At 35.2% G+C, this 19,376-nt stretch overlaps 3 protein-coding genes across 6 annotated transcripts; all 3 read right to left on the bottom strand.

Moving 5' to 3' along the window:
- Positions 1–2,924: 2,924 nt before the first annotated feature.
- LOC113295862 (asparagine--tRNA ligase, cytoplasmic 1-like) lies at positions 2,925–7,174 on the bottom strand. Its single transcript, XM_026544192.1, has 6 exons — positions 6,633–7,174; positions 5,035–5,625; positions 4,660–4,910; positions 4,403–4,532; positions 4,109–4,167; positions 2,925–3,330 (listed from the first exon to the last, which is right to left on the bottom strand). Exons 1-6 carry the CDS (start codon positions 7,137–7,139, stop codon positions 3,147–3,149), a joined length of 1,722 nt encoding a protein of 573 aa, XP_026399977.1. The 5' UTR covers positions 7,140–7,174; the 3' UTR covers positions 2,925–3,146.
- A 1,674-nt stretch (positions 7,175–8,848) lies between these two features.
- On the bottom strand, positions 8,849–11,943 carry LOC113292742. Of its 2 annotated transcripts, none has more exons than XM_026541611.1 (6): positions 11,875–11,943; positions 10,483–10,607; positions 10,257–10,368; positions 10,076–10,180; positions 9,724–9,987; positions 8,849–9,267 (listed from the first exon to the last, which is right to left on the bottom strand). In XM_026541611.1, exons 3-6 carry the CDS (start codon positions 10,350–10,352, stop codon positions 8,857–8,859), a joined length of 876 nt encoding a protein of 291 aa, XP_026397396.1. In that variant the 5' UTR covers positions 10,353–10,368; positions 10,483–10,607; positions 11,875–11,943; the 3' UTR covers positions 8,849–8,856. The 2 variants fall into 2 exon arrangements, with proteins under 2 accessions (XP_026397396.1, XP_026397397.1); XM_026541612.1 differs by having other exon boundaries at positions 10,496–10,607.
- Positions 11,944–13,466: 1,523 nt separating this feature from the next.
- LOC113295859 lies at positions 13,467–16,843 on the bottom strand. Of its 3 annotated transcripts, none has more exons than XR_003332939.1 (6): positions 16,728–16,833; positions 15,420–15,687; positions 15,034–15,327; positions 14,831–14,936; positions 14,008–14,678; positions 13,467–13,723 (listed from the first exon to the last, which is right to left on the bottom strand). XR_003332939.1 is itself a non-coding variant. In XM_026544188.1 (6 exons), the coding sequence occupies exons 2-4, from the start codon at positions 15,755–15,757 to the stop codon at positions 14,864–14,866; spliced, it is 705 nt and encodes a 234-aa protein (XP_026399973.1). In that variant the 5' UTR covers positions 15,758–15,902; positions 16,728–16,843; the 3' UTR covers positions 13,467–13,723; positions 14,008–14,678; positions 14,831–14,863. The 3 variants fall into 3 exon arrangements, 2 of the variants coding, with proteins under 2 accessions (XP_026399973.1, XP_026399974.1); XM_026544188.1 differs by having other exon boundaries at positions 15,420–15,902; positions 16,728–16,843; XM_026544189.1 differs by lacking the exon at positions 16,728–16,833 and having other exon boundaries at positions 15,420–16,696.
- Positions 16,844–19,376: the final 2,533 nt, after the last annotated feature.

Here is a 19,376-nt window from a genome sequence, read left to right as displayed (position 1 = left end):
TTTTCAAAAAAAATAGTCGTTAGGGACTTTCTCTATAAATAGAGACCTCACCCTTGGATCCAATTTGCCCCAAAATTAATCATTTTATTCCCCCTCATTCCATATACTCCACAACTACTCATTTCATACCTCCACATACAAGAAATGGCATCATATGATTCAAATGAAGATTTGGCAATCACCAAAGCATGGTACGCGGAAACTCGAGTTAGACGTCAATCCTCCGTAAGGGTGGATGCCGTAACCTTTTGGACTAGAGTACACAACAAATTTAGCCAAGAATTTGGAAATCCTAATGGAAGAAGTGTTCAACAAGTCCATGAGAGGCACCTAGTCATCGAAAATGTGATACTTGCTTATTTAGCTATCCAACCTCGGATTTTTAACACTCGCCCATTCAACTTGTCCATTGAACAATTTGTAAGTGTTTTTGTGGTTTTTTTTACGTAACCCATATTGTTTTATCTACCAATGAAACACCGCTAACCAATGTAAGTTTGTTTTTGTGTTTTTGTAGCATGAAGTCGTGAAAGCGCGCTACTTGGAGGAAAAGGGGGAAGCATTCGTATTCGATGCAAGCTATCACTTCTTGGTAGAAAAAATCCCGGAGGATGACCCAGACTTCATGAATAGTGTATCGTCTTCGGAGGAAGATTGATTGCTTGAGAAGTTTTTATATAGGTTTTGTGGGTAGACCTCTATGTAAACCCTCACGAGACTATAACTCGTCCACTAGGGTCGCCTAGGGGTTTAAAGGCTTGATGCATGTGCTAAATCCATCCTACAATAATAATGGAATGAATAATAAAAAAGATCGTATGAAAGGATACAATCGGTATATATATGTAAAGTGTAAAACCCGATTATGACAATCGGATTACACATATGGAAACGTGAACCAATTATATATGTCCTCTGTTAATTTGGAAACACCAATCCAGAATCGATTTACATTTGCATGAGCGTAAACCGATTCTGAGTAGTGTTTACGATAAAAAAAATTTAAATGTTTGATGTTTTGAAGAACTCTATAAATTTCTAACATTAATTAATCTCACATCCAAAACATAATTAATCCCTAATATGATTAATTAATGCTTATTAATTATGGGTAAAATAGGTACTTAGGTAATTATTTTGATAAGGAGTGGTGTGAAGGTTATTTATAATGACCTTTTTTGTCATCTAGTTATAGGCCCAAATTAAGTGCTTGACACTAATTTAGCTAGATTTTTTTAGAATATGATTCATATGGTAAATTTTTAATTTTAATTTCATTATAATGTCCATATATGTTGGCTGATTTCTTAGTTTCGTTAGCTTTTTTCTTCTCAAACGTAGTTTTCTTCCTTAATCATTCATTTTATCGGTAGATAACTTGCTACTCGCAAGTTTTCGTAATCAGTATCATTATCCAGTAAGTTTACCATTTAGTGAGGGAGACATGTAGAAACAACGGAGGTCTCTAGATCCTGCTTGATTTTCAATCCTAAACAGGGACGGGCCAAGTGGGGGGCTATCTGAGGCTTTAGCCGGTTCCCTAATTTAGTAAGAATTTTTTTAGCATGCTAATGGCCACCTTGTAAATTAGAGCCAGTCTGGCCTTACCAAAGAAGGAATCCTAGGTGAAATTGGTGGGTTTTTATTGAAAATTTTGGTGTATTATGCCGTCCAATTTGATGGTGTGATTGATATTTTCATCTTTTTAATGGGTCAAATAAATAAAATCTTGAAAAAAGAAACATATTACACACTATCCAAATTTTTATTTGGCTACGTTACTGTTATCACTGTGCTATCATGGCACCGGCATTGGTTAGTCATTTTTAGGAAGTATATTTCCTCAATTTTGTTCTTCAAACGGAATTTAAGATGAAATTTCCCTTGTAGACTTTCACTTTGTATCCCTTTAAAGAAATTTCAGACTTACTAGAAGAAACTTGAAGTGATACAAACAACTATCTCTTGATAGAAACCAGGGTAGGGGTGTAAATTGGGCCAGGTTGGGCAGCCCGGCTTATTTATTAAATGGGACGGTATAGAGAGGGCCGGAACATTTCTTATCCATGAAATTAAAAGGGCCGGGCGGGCAGGGTTATTTATCTACAGTAAGTGCCCATGGCCTACCCAAACCTATTTTGTAATTTGGGCTCGGGAAGGTAAGGCCGGGAGGGCCTTGAATATTACAAACAAATATATATTATACATATATATTGTTAAAAATAAAAAGAAAGTAGTAATACACAAGTTTTACTTAAAATTAATAATCAAATACGAGAATTGAGATGGGAATAAGATAAACCAAACTTCCTATAATTTTTCTTGAATTGAATCATCAGAAAAGGAAAGTGCCATAGATTTTGCTCAATATTTTCTCTATATGGTTAACAAAATTAGACTCCTATGGAATAAAAGTTAAGAAATACATATGAAAACTATGAGGGTTGACTGTATTAAGTATATGTACCAAGTATATTCTAGGATAAAACAAAATTGGAACAGTCACTTAGGCTAGGTAAATGGATAACACTGGCGGGTAGCATTGACGGGATAATTGGGAGAGTATTGGGCCGGGCAAGAAAATTTGAATTGTGACCTATGCCCGCCCTCTTATTTAAATGGGTTAGATCGGGCCAGCCCTTAAAGGGCCACGGTCACCCATGGGCTGTCATGGGACAGGGCGGACGGTACTGGGCCTCGGGCTGCCGGGCAAAATTTACACCCCTAAACCAGGGCACACGTGGTTCGTTATTCCTATTCAGCCCAACAATTACCTTAGCCCATTGTTTACATAAATCTGTCTTTGGCCCATTCGTACGCAGTTACAACCGTAGGACACTGCTCATTGTAAGCATAAAACAACACGCTGTTCCTGACTCATCTACAAGATCATTTATTGGTTGAATCAAAGGGATAAAATTAGCTGAGAAAAAGATCAAGCATTGGAGTACAGATTATGTACATGGCAGTTTAACAAAAGTTCCATATACTGCAGAGGGGTTTGACAGATCAAAATGCTTAAAGCCAGAGTATAATTTCAATATGATACTGGGAAAAAATAAAATCTGTTACTATGATTCTTTCTAAACAAATCAAGGGAAATTCCAGTGAACAGCTATGGTCAAGTATGTGACAGAAAAACACGATTAAAGATCGGCCTTTCCTGGATATCTAGGGAAAGGAATCACGTCTCGGATATTGTCAAGGCCAGTAGCAAAAAGCACCATACGCTCAAAACCTAAACCAAACCCTGAGTGCTTTACAGTCCCATAGCGTCGCAGGTCGAGGTACCACTCATATGGTTCAAGTGGCAACCCTTGGTCCAAAATCCTGCAATAATAAGAGTGAAAATCAAAATCTTAGAACACTCACTTGTTGTAGGGGCAAATTTTCACCACACAAACAACAAAATATTGAGAGAAATAGGACGCAAATATTTTTTCACCTACGCCATCCCTTCTAGAGAAAAATTGAACAATTTTGGAAAGCATTAATACAAATACCCAAAGTAACATACATGATGACTCAAACGGAATTGAATCAAGCCATGCAGAGTAATCTACAGTTGAAATTCTAGGTTCTAAACTCTTGTAGAGGAATTTGAAGACGGTATCTACGAAAATTGTTATATGCTAAATAAGGCCACATATACAGATTAACACCCACTCAACAACTGCAAAGATAAAATATCTCTGGGTCCGTGAGTGTCTGTGCAGGCAGGGTGAGAAGAGAGGAATTTGAAGACGGTATATACGGAAAACGTTATATGATAAATAAGACCATATATACAAATAAACGCCCACTACAACAAATGTAAAGATAAAATGCCTGCGGGCATGTGAGTGTCTGCAGGCAGGGTGACAAGATTGTAAGTGAAAAGGTTTCACTCACAATACTTCCTCAATATGGAGAAAATTGGATGCATCCTATTCCAGTATTAGTTATATTGCGACCATAGAGTTTCCGTAACAGACCAAATTCTTTCACAAGAGCAACAAATGGCAGCTAAAATAAACGCAAAATATTGTAAAATGTGAGGCATATGAAAACTAATTATATAAGTAAGACGATCAGCTCTACTACTTAAAAGAGAATAGCCACACCATACCTTTTCTCAATGACATCGTAACGTTCTTCCCTTTGGCTTCCGCCTATTAGTTCTCCAACCTGGCAACCAAAAATAAACAATCTTAAACTTAACAGAATTGCAACAAATGCATATAGAAGTAACAATGCTTACAATCAATTTACTATCTTTACACATAACTACTTCAAGTAACTGCACATAAGACAAGCTGGAAGCGAGAAGCGCTCTTGATTAAAGCATATTTCATGTAACCAAAGAACATACAATTTTCATACAAGCATGGAGAGCATAAAAAAAAAAATCAAGGTGACATACCTTGGGTACTAAAACATCCATGGCTGCCACAGTTTTACCGTCATCATTGAGTCTCATGTAAAATGCTTTGATTCCTTTTGGATAATTGTATACGATAACAGGTTTCTTAAATACTACCTCTGTCAAGTATCTGGAGAGCAAAACAAAGTTTTAGCTAGCTTTCAGGTTAAATAACTGAGGTACAAACTTTTAGCTAGCTTTCAGGTTAAATAAATGAGGTACAAACTGTAAAACAGGGAAACAATATGTGGAAGTACCTTTCATGCTCAGAAGCTAAATCAATTCCCCATTCCACTGCATTCTCAAACCTCTTATCTGTAACTTTCTCAAGAAGTGCTACAGCATCTGTGTAGGTAATTCTCTCAAATGGGGTTGACGCAACAAGTTTCAAACGATCTATTGCAGTTTTATCAAAATTCTTAACCATTAATTGCATGTCATCAAGGCAGTTGTCAAGTAACCACTGGGACAGAAACTTAACATATGCCTCTGCACAATTCATATCATCCTTCAAAAAAAACAAATGCATGTTTGAGGGTCAGTGAACGCTCACAAATTTCAGAGAAAACCATAAAATTTGACTGTAATTATTGGACTATCATTACCAATTAAGGAAATTATGACTTCATTACCTCCAAATCAGCAAATGCTAACTCAGGTTCCACCATCCAAAACTCTGCCAGATGCCTTGATGTATGAGAGTGTTCAGCTCGAAAAGTTGGTCCAAAAGTGTACACGTTACTAAGGGCACAAGCAAATGTCTCAACCTGGAGCTGCCCTGACACTGTTAAAAATGCTTGACGTGCAAAAAAGTCACTTGAATAGTCAATCTTCCCATCTTTTTGTGGCATACCAGGCTTTAGTTTAGATCTCTCCTCCAACTTTGCAAGCTTCTCCTTACACTTTGTTAGTTCAGAAACAGCAGCCGCAATCTCAGGTTTAGTAGCTTTGGCAGCTTTCAGCGCTGCAACAGCCTCACCTTTCTCCTTGACCAACAGCTTAGCAGCTTCTATTTCATCTTCTGATGGTGAAGGGTTCTCTTTCAGCTCCTTCTCCAATTTTTCAGTGTCACTAAATAATGTTGTGACTTGAAACATTTCACCAGCACCCTCACAATCACTAGTTGTGATAATAGGTGTATGGACATAAAGGAAAGCATGCTTCTGAAAGAATGTATGGGTTGCATATGCCAATGCGTTCCTGATTCGAGCAACTGCTGATATCTGAGACACATACAAATAAGAATAATAAGTATACAACCCTGACTGAAACACTAAACTACAAGGTGATGCAGAACTATATCAAAAGCAAGAGGTAGGCAACTAAAAAATCCATAGAATCTGAAACTCTGGGGTCAAACCAAACAACCGCAGCAGTCATCTTTAAGTTAAGCCAGCAGATAAGCAGAGATTAATTAAACATACTATTTCTTCCTAAATATAGCTAAAATCCCTACGTAGCAATTCCTCAAGATCCGTTTGCAATCGAAACTACTCAACATAGTCATAATTTCTCGTAAATAACTTACTTAGAACCACTATTAATAAGCTCAATAACTAAATTCATGTCTCCTTTTCTAGCCCCAACCAACAATTAGCAATAAGTTATCAAAATAACAAACAAATTCCTCTATTTAGATTAAAAAGTACAATCAAACAATACCGTTTCTGACTTCTAAACAGTTACTTATCTTATCTTGCAAACTTTGTTCCCTTAAATCCCGTAAGCTATATGTAAAACAACACTTATTTCAAATTCAATAACTAAAAAAACTACACAGGTCAACAACCATCGAAATGCACTACAGGTTTAACATTCCAAGTCTAAAATCCAAATTCAATCACAGGTAACAATCTCAAGTTTCAACATAGTCTAAGCAACCTACACACGCTTCGCAAAATCGCAAGGGGATAACCATTTACTGTGCAAACCCCCCACACAGAACTAGTGATTTCTTACAACCCAACATAGCAATGAATTTTAATCAATAACTTAATTAGTGAACTACCATTGAAAAACATCAAAATTGAAACATTCAAAGTCTAAACCCAAATTCAATTACAAGTAACAATCTCACAATCTAAAATTTCAATATCATCTACACAACCTAAACATTGAGTAACCATTTGACAGTGCAATCCAGGCTAGTAATTTCAAAAACCCAACAAAGCAACCAGCAAAAAAAAACCCTAAAAAATCAAATCCAAATTCAAAAGACCCTTATACTCACAGTGTTAGTCCTTGGCCTGAGATGAACATGATCTCTCAAAAATTCAAGAGTAAGTTTAGTCTTAGGCAATGGATACTTAGCAGGATCTACGCCACCAACTTCCAAAACTTTCTCAACCTTCAACTCAACATTCTGCTTAGTCCCTTCTGGTGGTTTCTTCAAAACCCCTTCAACAAAAACACAGGTACCAGTAGCTACAATCTGACTCAACTCATAAACAGATGAATCAACAATGACTTGTAGATTTGCTGGACAAGATCCATCGTTCAATTCAAGAAACGCAAATGAACCTTTCCCTTGTTCTCTTCCTGTTTTAACCCAACCACCAACTTTGATTTTCTCGCCGGCTAATCCAACACCACCATCTGGACGGCCGATTATGTTCTTGATTAAAACTCTTTTGGAAAATTCAGACCATACGGCCGATGATGTTGAGGAAGAAGAAGATGGGGTTTCAGCTAGGGTTGCTGCCGCCATCTCTGTGGTGGGAATTACAGTTTCTGCCATTTTTTTGTTTAGGGTTTGGGATTTGGTTGGTCTTATATTCTCTCTTACTCTGGATTCTGAAGATTCCTATTTTTTTCTTTGAGAAATTCGAAAAGTCTTTGTTGACCGATTTAACCCGTTAGTCAACTGAACCAAACATAAGTCGGGCGATTCGTCATTTTTTTTTTGATTTTTTTTTGGAGCTACATGTAAATGACAATGAGAAGAATGTGCCGGAAGAAGGTGACAATAGAGCGGCTCAATGCGATTGGCTAAAGTAAGGATAGCTGAGAGCTAATGGTGATTCAAGATTGTCTGCTCTTTAGTAGAGAAATAAGTCAATGCTGTGGTAGAATCTTCAGCAAAGTATGCTAGAGCAGCTAGACCAATGTGGTAGTTAACTTTGAATTTGGGCTTTGTCTAGGCCTGGATAGAAATACCAACCGGGGAATTTAAGCTAAAACCCAAAAAAACATTTTATTACTGTTGTTAGGCCCAAAATATTTTTCGGTTTCCCTAACACCCAAAATTATTCGAAATTATTAAAAACCTCTACATAACTCGTTATGCATCCTACTTTTTTGGCAGTATAATGTGTAAGGAAATTTAAATATAACATATCTATAAAACTACGCCTTAAAATTTTATAAATTTTATCTCACTTTAAAGCTTTTAAAGAGACCTACACGAGTACAAACAACAATATCAAAAAAAAAAAAAAATCACGAAAAGCCTTGGAGGTTGTCATCATTTTAGGAAAAAATCCAAAAAATTGACTACATATTCGTTATGCAGCCTCTCAAAAAGATGCATAACACAATATGCATACACCACAAACGATACATAACACATTATGCAATCATAATTTTGTTCATGCATATATTATTTTGGTTATGCAGCCACATATACGCCTGGATCCAACTGAAAAACAGATGCATAACGTATTATGCAACCAGTTTCTCGAATGCGTAACAAGTTATGCATTTAACAAGTTATGTGGACATTGTTTTCCACTACACCAAATCAAGGATTTGCTTATAGGAAAAATGTGTTACCAAAAAATAGGAGCTAATTTCCCTTACTAAAATAAATGGTTATGGATATGGTGTAATATAATTGTGAGAATTTTGTCTAACTCTTCTAATCCATTAGGGAAATTAAATAGGCTAACACTTTAAGTCCATTATAATATTTATCCTAACTATTGACATTTTACACTTCATATTTACTTTGTAATCCAAATATTATGTTACAACCACTGCTAACTCTTTCTATTACTATTAAAATAACTAATAAACAAATGACATGTGTCTTTTGGTTCCAGAATTTTGTAACACTATTTCTGTTAGAAAATTTGGTAGTTCTGATACCTAACAAATGGCACTTTCCCGGTCTGACAGGTTCCGGTCGCCGGACTTGACAATTCCCGGGCGACGACCTGACAGTTTCCGGTGGCCAGACCCGAAAGTTTACGGTCGCCGGACCTGACAGTTTCCGGTTGCCAGACCTGACGATATTCAGTAACTATAAAATTACTTTTTAAGCTACAACTCATCCACCAAAAATTGAATTCATAAAACTAAAAGGACCGAACACAGGAAATATATATTATGAACCATGATCATTATATAAAAGGAGCAGACTCCACATGAAAGTAGTTAAGCAAAACATCACAAATTTACAGACTGAAAATGAGATAGGTACTCAAGAAGTTTTCAGTTCATAAAAAGTGTGCTCCTCAAAATAAAAAGCAGGATATGTTTCCACTGCACAAAAAGTAGTTACTGAAGAAGTTTTCATTCATGGCAGACTCCATAAATTCCATACGAAACACGATCCAAATTACTGATTCATTTACAACATACTCTCTCAGATAACAGCGATCACCTTGAGGACTGTCAGGTACAACACAGTTACCATCCTCGATGGTTTCAAGACATACCTTTCTCTCTTCTAGCTGCACTAAAAGTCCCTCACAATGTTCTCCATCTATGCCATATACAACATGACCTGTAGCAACAACTTCCCTTTTTCTGTTGTAAAGGAGCACAACTTGATTTCCATAGGGATATTCAACACCACCAGTACCTGGGTTTGTGCTGGAAGAATGTTGGTTTTGTTGCTGTCTTGCCATAACTTGCAGCACAACCTATAATAGACAAAACAGTTAAGAACACAAATTAGATTTTCCATTTGGGAATAATAACTACAATCTATAAACATTTAAGAATTTATATCAAGAGGATGTCCCAAGGAAAAAAGAAAAAGGTGCTTCAAAGCATCCATGAGAACAGACAATTTGAAATGCTAGTGTTCGATATGTACCACTAGTATAACTACAAGCTAGTATTGACATTCAAGCATTTATATCAAAAGGATGTCTCAAGGAAAAAGAAAGGTACACCACTATATGTATCTTCAAAGCATCCACGAAAACATACAATTACAAATTCTAGTGTTTGATATGTACCATCCATAAGTTATCATGCATCTATCCTTTGAAATATAATTGCAACTAACTAATGAACTATCCTAGTTTATTGATATTTTAGGAGCATTAAGATATAATAATAAACAAAAACAGAACTTGTAAATCAAAGCTTACATTGGTGATTAGTTCAGTATGCTTTGGCAGTAGAGCCTCATCCATATGATCAGTCATTGGTGCAATACTGATTGGGAACCGCATCGCAACACTCGCGTATAAGGCTTGCTTCTTCGAGACAAGTGGAGAATAACCCAACAAACCAGCTCTGCATTTTTCAGGTCCAAAGACTTCAGCAATCTCATCATTCTCAAAGTCTGAAGCGGATGCCAATCCTGCATTGATTAGGTCCTGCCTCCTAGCTCTAGCGGCCTTTACTTGCTCCTTTTAACATACATTGAACAACATGTATTAATTTCAGAAGTAAATAGGTAAAATACAAGCTTCATTCAACCTGACCAACTATACTCACATATTTTTCAACAGCCGAAGGATTTACTATTCCATCTTTCCCAACATGACCATTCATCCAAGCAAGTCCTCGTGCAGCCTCAACTACCAAACCTTCCTTTTTAGCCTGTGCATAACATTATATGGATAAGTATAAACAGTTAACATTAAACTAGTGTCAGAATGCAATACGATGTACTTACGAGCTTGTGGATTTTATTTTCCAACATGTTTAAATGTCCTGAACTTTTATGGAAGAGACCCCATAACAATATACTTGGCCAAATGATTTGGCACATTGAACTCAAATTCTTGCTAAAATAAACAAGTTTCAAGTCAGCAAATCAACATGATTATCAAGCATTCATTCTTAAATGTAACTCAAAATAACCAGAATAGAAGAGAGAAAAAAAAGTATGGATTACATACCAACAACTTATACCTCACATCTTTCTTGTAGTTCTCTGGAACCTTCCTCCAATCCACATATTTGACTGGACAATAGACGCGGACAAGTTTGCCAGCCCGAGTAGCTAACTTGTCTTCATTGTCACCTACAGGTACCACATACATGTTCACCGTTACCATCAACCGTAGACCTTATCAGTACCAGAAAATATAAGTAAATGAAGGAAAATAAAACAGAAGATTGAAACTTAAACACAAGCATACCAATACCATGAGACAGTCTAAACATAAAAACATATACATAAAAACAGATACATAACTTGCTGCATAACAAGAAAACTTTGATAAGTTTACAATAGGACTTGCTGCAGAACAACAAATAATGAAGAGGTCAAAAGATTAAAACCCATTTTCAAAAGCAAAACAAGAACCCAAAATCAAACAGAATGACATAACCAATTTTCCTCAAACACTACCACTAAACATAGTAGATCCATAGGTTCACAAAATTAGCTCAAATCATACAAAAAATAAACAGAAAAATCAACCAATGTTACATACGAAAAAGAAAACAAACCAATCAATTCTACAGAGAGAAGGAGATTCAGAGGTAAATCCAAAGATTCTTCAACATGAACTTCCAAAACTCGCCCCCAAAAAACTGAAATAGAAGTAGAGAACAATCTAATAAAAAGATAACAAACCCAAAACCATTCAAATTAACTGAAATAAAAAGAGATTCAGAGGTAAACCCAAAGATTCTTCAACATGAACTTCCAAAACTCACCCCCAAAAAACTGAAATAGAAGTAGAGAACAATCTAATAAAAAGATAACAAACCCAAAACCATTCAAATTAACTGAAATAGAAAGAGATTCAGAGGTAAACCCAAAGATTCTTCAACATGAACTTCCAAAACTCACCCCCAAAAAACTGAAATAGAAGTAGAGAACAATCTAATAAAAAGATAACAAACCCAAAACCATTCAAATTAACTGAAATAGAAGGAGATTCAGAGGTAAATCCAAAGATTCTTCAACATGAACTTCCAAAACTCACCCCCAAAAAACTGAAATGGAAGTAGAGAACAATCTAATAAAAAGATAACAAACCCCAAACCATTCAAATTAACTGAAACCCTAAAATCTTAATATCAAAACCCCAAAACCATTTTTCAATCAAACAGAAAACCTAAAATATTAGTACCAGAAATTGATAATATGAAACATTGAAACTGATATTAGAAATTGATAATATGAAATTAATATTAAACTGAAAATGAAAATGATAATATGAAAATCTTCTTCTCACAAAATTAATAAATCTAAACTGAAACCGAAACCCTAACATCAAAATATTCATATCAGAACTTGATGATATGAAATTGAGACAAAAACAAAATCACGAAATTACCTTAAGAGAGGCAGCGACGGTGAGAACTGATGTGAAAGATAGACAGACTTCAGAGAAATAAACCCTAAGTTTCTAGGAAAAAATAAAATCAAGTCTTGCGACAAGATTATATAGAAAAGAAAAAATAGATTTGAAACCATTCTAAAATTTAGAGTGATTTGGCGGAAGATTTAGGGGGAAACAAAAATTAGTGAATTTTTGGAGCGGGAGAAGAAGAAAGTAGGGGAAAATTTGGGATTTCATTGTTTCTCACGAACTTGATAAGTTTGGTGAATGAAAATAAACAGGTGTGGTCATAACTAGAGCCACATTAACAATTGATAACCGTTTATTTTTCTTACCCCTAATCAATGGTCAATAGTCCTCTTATGTGCTCATACGGATTCAATGAAATGAAGTGTTAAATATCAAGTGTTTTTTCATACGGATTGCACAATCAACGGTTCAAAATTAGACACAAGTTTTGAGATCAAATTTTTATATTACTAAATCGGAAGATTTCGAGTCACTAATCGATTTCTAAGACACGAATCCGACTTTGTTATAACTTCGGATATTTCGTCAGGTAAAAACACAAGCTCGTGTCTTAAGGATGTCGACATTATCAAATTGAGATTCACTTGTATAAACCAGATAATAGGTTTCAGATATTAAGGTCAATCTAAATGGATGTTTGGGAATCAATTTTTGAAACGAGATTGAGGAAATGGAAACAAATGCACGAAATCGGAGGATTTCGAGTCACTAATCAATTTCCGATACACAAATTCGATCTTGTTTTAAACTCCGTATATTTCGTTGGATAACAACACAAACTTGTGTCTTCAGAACGTTATCAGATTGAGATACACTTATCTAAACCAAATAGTAGGTTTTAAAGAACAAGGCCAATCTAAATGGATGTTTGGGAATCCATTTTTAAAACGAGATTGAAGAAATGAAAGTAAGCGCGCATAATTGGAAGATTTCGAGTCACTAATCATTTTCTAAGACACGAATCCGACTTTGTTATAACTTCAGATATTTCGTCAGGTAAAAACACAAGTTTGTGTCTTAAGGACGTCGACATTATCAAATTGAGATTCACTTGTCTAAACCAGATAATAGGTTTCAGATAATAAGGTCAATCTAAATGTATGTTTGGGAATCCATTTTTGAAACGAGATTGAGGAAATGGAAACAAGTGCACGGAATCGGAGGATTTCGAGTCACTTATCAATTTCTGACACACGAATTCGATCTTGGTTTAAATAACAAGGTCAATCTAAATGGATGTTTGGGAATCCATTTTTGAAACGAGATTGAGGAAATGGAAACAAGTGCACGGAATCGGAGGATTTCGAGTCACTTATCAATTTCTGATACACGAATTCGATCTTCGTTTAAATAACAAGGTCAATCTAAATGGATGTTTGGGAATCCATTTTTGAAACGAGATTGAGGAAATGGAAATAAGTGCACGGAATCGGAGGATTTCGAGTCACTTATCAATTTCTGATACACGAATTCGATCTTCGTTTAAATAACAAGGTCAATCTAAATGGATGTTTGGGAATCCATTTTTGAAACGAGATTGAGGAAGTGGAAGCAAGTGCACATAAACAAGATTGTAGTATTAATATTATGTAAAGAGATTGTAGGATTTCGAGTCACTAATCAATAACTAAAACAAAAAGAGACTGTAGTATTAATATTATGATATAGCAGGAATGTAAAGTAGAATGTCAGAATTGCTACTGCCACTCCATGACCATACATCCATAGCCCGATCTTTCGGTTACTTAGGTAGTGTTCTGTACTTTAGTTAAGTCGCGACAAAATTTCATGCTCCTAATGGACTCACCAGCTCCTGCACGAAGACATAAAAGGAAGCTCCATTAGAGTTTAGTTAAGATAAACTGCATTCTCTTAACATTAAACGGATGCTTATTCAAAGGTAAACTGCATTCTCTTAACATTTTCTTAACAAGCCAATCACTAATCTCTATATGCCTTGGCAGTTTCAAAACCAAACCAGTTACAGATCACTAACCAAGATTGCCAAAATCAAAGAAGATTGGGGTATAAAAATATGTCATCAAAATGCATTTACTGAACTCTGTTTGGTTACAGTTGGTTCAATCCAAAGGTTACCTGTTTGATGCAAATGCTTCTAGGCTCTTCATCAGAAATCACACTGGCTATGCTCTCCTTCTTGGCACCACTCTTGGCCTCTTGGCACCATAAACATTAAGCAAACAATCCAAATGCGGTTCATCGACAAGAACATTTTGAAAGCTGCCGGGACTAGGCTTCTCAAGATCGTCTACCTTTATCGTTAACCCCTTTGGTGAAGGAATAACAACCCACTGATCAGAGCTTTTCAAATCTTTGGAGTAAAAAACCTGGCTTGCCTCTTCAACTAGAATTGCCGGTTCGTCATATATTTTACTGGAACTTCTCATACTGTTCAACTTTACCAAAACCAGATTGGAATCTGGACAAATTTTGATTCCACTGCCTACCTTCACCCAGTCACAGTAGAACACAGTCTCATAAAAAGTGGTATAGTCCAATTCTAGGATTTGGTTGATCACTCCATACCACTTTGATAAGTGAGTTTCAGGAGATGTATCACCTTTGTTCCTCCTAAACGTGGTGTATGCCTCTACGCAGACATCACTATCTTGGGTATCACGGTCTTCTTCATAAGATCTAGGAGAAAACACAAAACCATTTACGCGATATTTTATATACTCTGTCGCTCCAACAGGACCTTGTGCCAATCTCCACAAAACCGAACCTGTTTTTTTCTCTTTCACTAGCTATACAAAATGAAAATAACAACAGTCAACCAAACATTAGATTAAAACTAAGGCTTCCGTTGGAGAGAAACTAATTTCACGCTTAGCATTTCAATTTTCCATATAAGGTTTCCTTATCAATATAATCTAAACAAGATACATAGAAGCCATACCTTTTCAACCAACCATGGAATGAACTTTGTTTGTTATTCTACCTCATCAACCGTGACCTCCTTACCAGTAGAATCTAAGATGGGTAAGAGGGTGTCACAGAACTCCCTACAAATAACATAAACCATATCAATATTCAAGCAACATTTTCTTTACCTCTCATTAGTGAATTTGAAGAAAAATATACTATGCAGCAAAAACATACCTATAATAGGCGTCAAGACCCGGAGGATTTAATCGAAAGAGTACCCACCTACGTATTTGTACATATTGTACATTGGTTGGGGTCACTTTCTTATCTTTAAGCATAGAACCCACATCACTGAACTCCGAATCTGGTCTTAAAAAGGCTTCCCAAGTAGCTTTGTGATTTCCAGCGTTTGCATTTGGCATGCACTCCATCGCACCCATAACAGACTCTTGTAAAAGATGGGACACTGAAATAGACCCTTCAATGAATCTTTTGTTATTTGGTATGTTTTTGCAGTCCTTCATTGCCCTGTTTCAGTTGCACATGTATATATCAGCAAAATAAAAGATTAGGTATATACCTAACATAACCAACACCACATAACTAAATGAACAATTCACCTTTTAAAAGGATACATCCACCGAAACCTGACGGGTCCACAAATCAAAGCCTCATCTGCCAAATGAACCATATTGTGGACACTGATATCAAAAAAGGAAGCTGGAAAGTATTTCTCAAGCATACACATTGCTTCCGCAACTATGAATCGAGCCTTTTCGAGATCACTTTTACACAAGACTTTAGAACACAAAATTCTGAAATACAAGCTGATTTGGTGAAGTGCTGTTCGCAACTCTTTGTGACGAGGAAAAGCATGTTGAAGTAGAACTGGCAGCAAATACATCATAATGACGTGATAATCGTGTGATTTCAAGCTACTGATACTCAGTTTTTTCATATTAACATTGTTGCTAATGTTCGACGAGAAACCAGTAGGAAGTTTCAGGTCTTTAAGAATCTTGCAGAAATCAGACTTTTCTTCTGTGTTGGTTTTACATCAGCTCCAGTAATACGATTTTTTGTAGTCCACTGTCCACAATGATCTGTGTATGCTAGTATTAGAAAGCAGTACTAAACTATGTGTCTGATCTACAAGTCTTGTGTTTTAAGTTTAAGTTGTGTGAGATAAAGAGTGAGAGGATCATAACATCAAATGTAATTACCGGGTAAGGCAACCAGTATATATAGATGTAAACCACAAATACACAGTAACTAATAGATAAAAATGAATCTATTAAATCATGTAGACACAACAAGGAAAACAAAATTAACTCAAATTATCAACACAATTAGGTAAACCCCATTTGATCTTCATAAAATTGTCCCACTTTTTCTCCAAACATGTCATTTCCCGTGGACGACAAGCCATAATATATAAGAAAACCAGTCCTCCTTATAATTAAACTCGCATCCACAAACTTTCAACTATGGAATTCATTGTATTTCAATTTTAGTACACATCCATTACAAGGATTCCATCTCGCTAACCAGGTATACTATCCCTAAATTTCTACACAGTGTACCATTGTTTTAGTTCATTTTCAAGTAAGAAAAAAGAACAAAAACACATCTTTATCACAGGATTGAAAGTTACATAAGTAAAATTTCAAAAGTTTTCAGTAAAGGTTCAATTCTCATTTAACCTAAAATTAATTTGTCTGTATTTGACGATTCATGTCTAAATCAAAACCCCATACACCAATCCTCAAATTCCTCAATACCCATCCTCAAATTCCACAAGAACAATACCAAATCTATTCCAAACATCACTTTAATCATTAATTTTTAGATACCAAAAATCAAAAATCCTAATTTGAAAACCAAAGATTAGAAACAAATATAGCCATAGATTTTGAAAGATGTCTCACCAGTAACCGATAGTACTCAAATCCTCATAATCAAAATCCTTCCGGACGCCTGTGATTATTGTAAATAACACAAAATTAATGAGAAATGAGAAAGAAAGAGAGGTAATGAATTTTCCTCTCTGTCGGCCTGGTCTTTTGGGAGAAAATAGCCAAGTTAGGATTCGGTTCCCATATCATTTTGGTTCCAGGATATAAGTTTCAAGGTTCTAGAATTTAAATTGGTTCCAAACAAATTATTTTTTATTGAATCATCAATTTCATTTTACATTTTCTAAATTTAAAGATAAATCATTGTGTTAGCTATGCCTTAGTGTGTTACTAATGAAAATGATAAATAGTTATAACCATGGGGTTCATTTTGGTATACATCCAATTTTGGGTAGAAATAGTTCCAATAGTGATTTAGTATAAAATGTGTTAGATACGAATAACTAATAATCTTACACTTCGAATAGTTATTTAGTTTTTATGAATTAATTCCTAAATATGGTAACTATTACATAATTTACTAACTCTTTATATGGGTTACTAGAGTTATAATGGATCATTTGAGTTACCAAAATAAAATTAGTTAGGAAACATATTGTTAGTAAAACCTAGATTTGGTGTAGTGTTCGTTAATTTTAATAAAGAAAAAATTGATGCATAATGCATCCGTATTTTTGGATGCATATTTATCAAGTTATGCATCCATTTTCTCGTTGCATAAAAGATTATGCAACAATTTTCAGTTTAACAACTAATAGAAAAGATATCGGATTATGCTTGTGCATCTATTTTCTTGACTGCATGACTAGTCATGACGTACAAATGATGTTGTTATGATCATAACAACATCCTTTTCTTCTTCTTCGTTTTAGTCTCTCCTTGAACTCCTTTTTGCCATAACAACATCATCTTCTTACTAATTACCATCTTCCCAAATTCAGGACAACACACATATATCCATGGACCCATCAGGACCATTACCTTTCTCCAATTTCTCTTTGTTTTCATAATCATTTTCACAACCAGAAACCCTGAATTTGTATTATTCATTCTCAAATCATCATCAGACCATAATCAGTACCTCAACAACACAAAAACCATGTAATCAATCAAAGGGAAAACCAACAATCTCACCACATTAGGTAATTACTTAGATTACCATGTCAAACTGAATTTCAATTCAGATAAAAATACAAAATCATGCCCACTATAATCAAATCCCCAATTATCAAGTCATCGGATCGAGATCAGAGTGGTTTATTTCGATACTAACACAAACAATGATCGAATCACTCAGATTAACGTTCTTATTATAAATCAAAAGATCAGAAAAATAAAGTTGAAAATTGGATAGGGGTGGAATGGAAACAAAATCATGGATATAAAACCTAAAAATGAAGTCGATATAAACAAAAAAAAAAATCCATTAGAACCAAGATTGGGATATCGATGAAACTGGAAGACAAACCAGTTACTAGGTTGAAAGAAACCAGAACTTCATCTTTTTTCCTCTTTATTTCTCAGTCTCAAATTTCTTGTCAACGATGAAAAAGAAGAAAACACGAAAAAACACAATTTCAGAAACTATGGGTGTGCGAGAAATTTTCAACGAGAAACCGGGTGCGAGAAACTGGGTGCGCGTATGAAGATTTCCACCCGTGGGCTTCACGGTGAAAAAATATGAAAAACGGGCCTAGTAGTAGTTTTCACATACCAACTAGTTAACTTTGGATTTGGGATTTGTCTTTTCCAGGATAGGAATGTCAACCAGGAAAGGAATATCCAGCGGTTTTACCCAGGTTAATGTCTTGGTAAAATATGGTAATCATTATTTCCTAAATGTTTACCAATTAATCAAGTAATTCGTGAAGACATTTGGGATTTGGGAATAACTTCAACTCATCCCTAGTGAAGTTTAATTCATAATTTCACGCAATTGATATATGATGGAATTTTTTGTAACAACGACATCGTAACATCTTCAAGCCTTTACTACATGGAAGGTTATATCTTGCCGGATTCGTTACAACGTGGCAATTTTTAACAGATCAAAGTCGTTACGAACTTTTTTTGTAACATAAAAAAAATTACTGCCAGTCAACATTGACCCCGTCTTTGGTCAATATTGACCAATTTTGACCAGGTCAATGTTGACTGGCAGTTCATTTTCTATCGGAAATAAGGCGGAATTCTTGATTTAATTCATCATCCACACTCAACAACATATCACATTCATTCAATTCGATCTATTCATATCACATCATATCAGATTCATATAATAAAAGAACTGAAATTTCTTTAAGTACCAAACCTTTTTTTTTTTTTTTTTTTTTTTAAGTATCAAATTTCTAAGGGAATACATGGAAGGCTCCAAATTTCTAACTGCCTACAAAACTTACAAAAATTGAATACATGGAACTTACGGATCTTGAAGCTGCTTTGTTCTCCACTCTTTCTGATGAAATAGAGCAACTCAGCTTTATATCCTTTGCAGGCTTGTTTTGTTGAAAGCTTGGGAATCAAAAAACCCGATGTAAGCAATCCTGCAAAATACGACAGGTAGCATTATTATGACAAGTAAACTGGAAGAAATAATGCTCAAAATATGCAGCAAGTAAATGCAAAAAAGCAATAAAACACAACTAAAAATGAAAACAAGTA

The sequence above is a fragment of the Papaver somniferum genome, chromosome 7 (assembly GCF_003573695.1).
Source record: "Papaver somniferum cultivar HN1 chromosome 7, ASM357369v1, whole genome shotgun sequence".
Classification (NCBI taxonomy): Eukaryota; Viridiplantae; Streptophyta; class Magnoliopsida; order Ranunculales; family Papaveraceae; genus Papaver; species Papaver somniferum.
Note: the sequence above shows the minus strand (reverse complement) of the source record. Positions and strands in the feature narration are given on the sequence as shown.

Coding starts and splice junctions, on each gene's coding strand:
- LOC113295862 (XM_026544192.1), bottom strand. CDS start 7,139: ATGGCAGAAACTGTAATTCCCACCACAGAGATGGCGGCAGCAACCCTA. Junction 5,626..6,632: donor TCAGGCCAAGGACTAACACT/GTGAGTATAAGG, acceptor TATGTGTCTCAG/ATATCAGCAGTTGCTCGAAT. Junction 3,331..4,108: donor TACGATGTCATTGAGAAAAG/GTATGGTGTGGC, acceptor TTATTATTGCAG/GATTTTGGACCAAGGGTTGC.
- LOC113295859 (XM_026544188.1), bottom strand. CDS start 15,757: ATGAAAAAACTGAGTATCAGTAGCTTGAAATCACACGATTATCACGTC. Junction 15,328..15,419: donor TGGATGTATCCTTTTAAAAG/GTGAATTGTTCA, acceptor CAACTGAAACAG/GGCAATGAAGGACTGCAAAA. Junction 14,937..15,033: donor GGTCTTGACGCCTATTATAG/GTATGTTTTTGC, acceptor TGTTATTTGTAG/GGAGTTCTGTGACACCCTCT.
- LOC113292742 (XM_026541611.1), bottom strand. CDS start 10,352: ATGTGCCAAATCATTTGGCCAAGTATATTGTTATGGGGTCTCTTCCAT. Junction 10,181..10,256: donor AAAATAAAATCCACAAGCTC/GTAAGTACATCG, acceptor TGTTATGCACAG/GCTAAAAAGGAAGGTTTGGT. Junction 9,268..9,723: donor ATACTGAACTAATCACCAAT/GTAAGCTTTGAT, acceptor TGTCTATTATAG/GTTGTGCTGCAAGTTATGGC.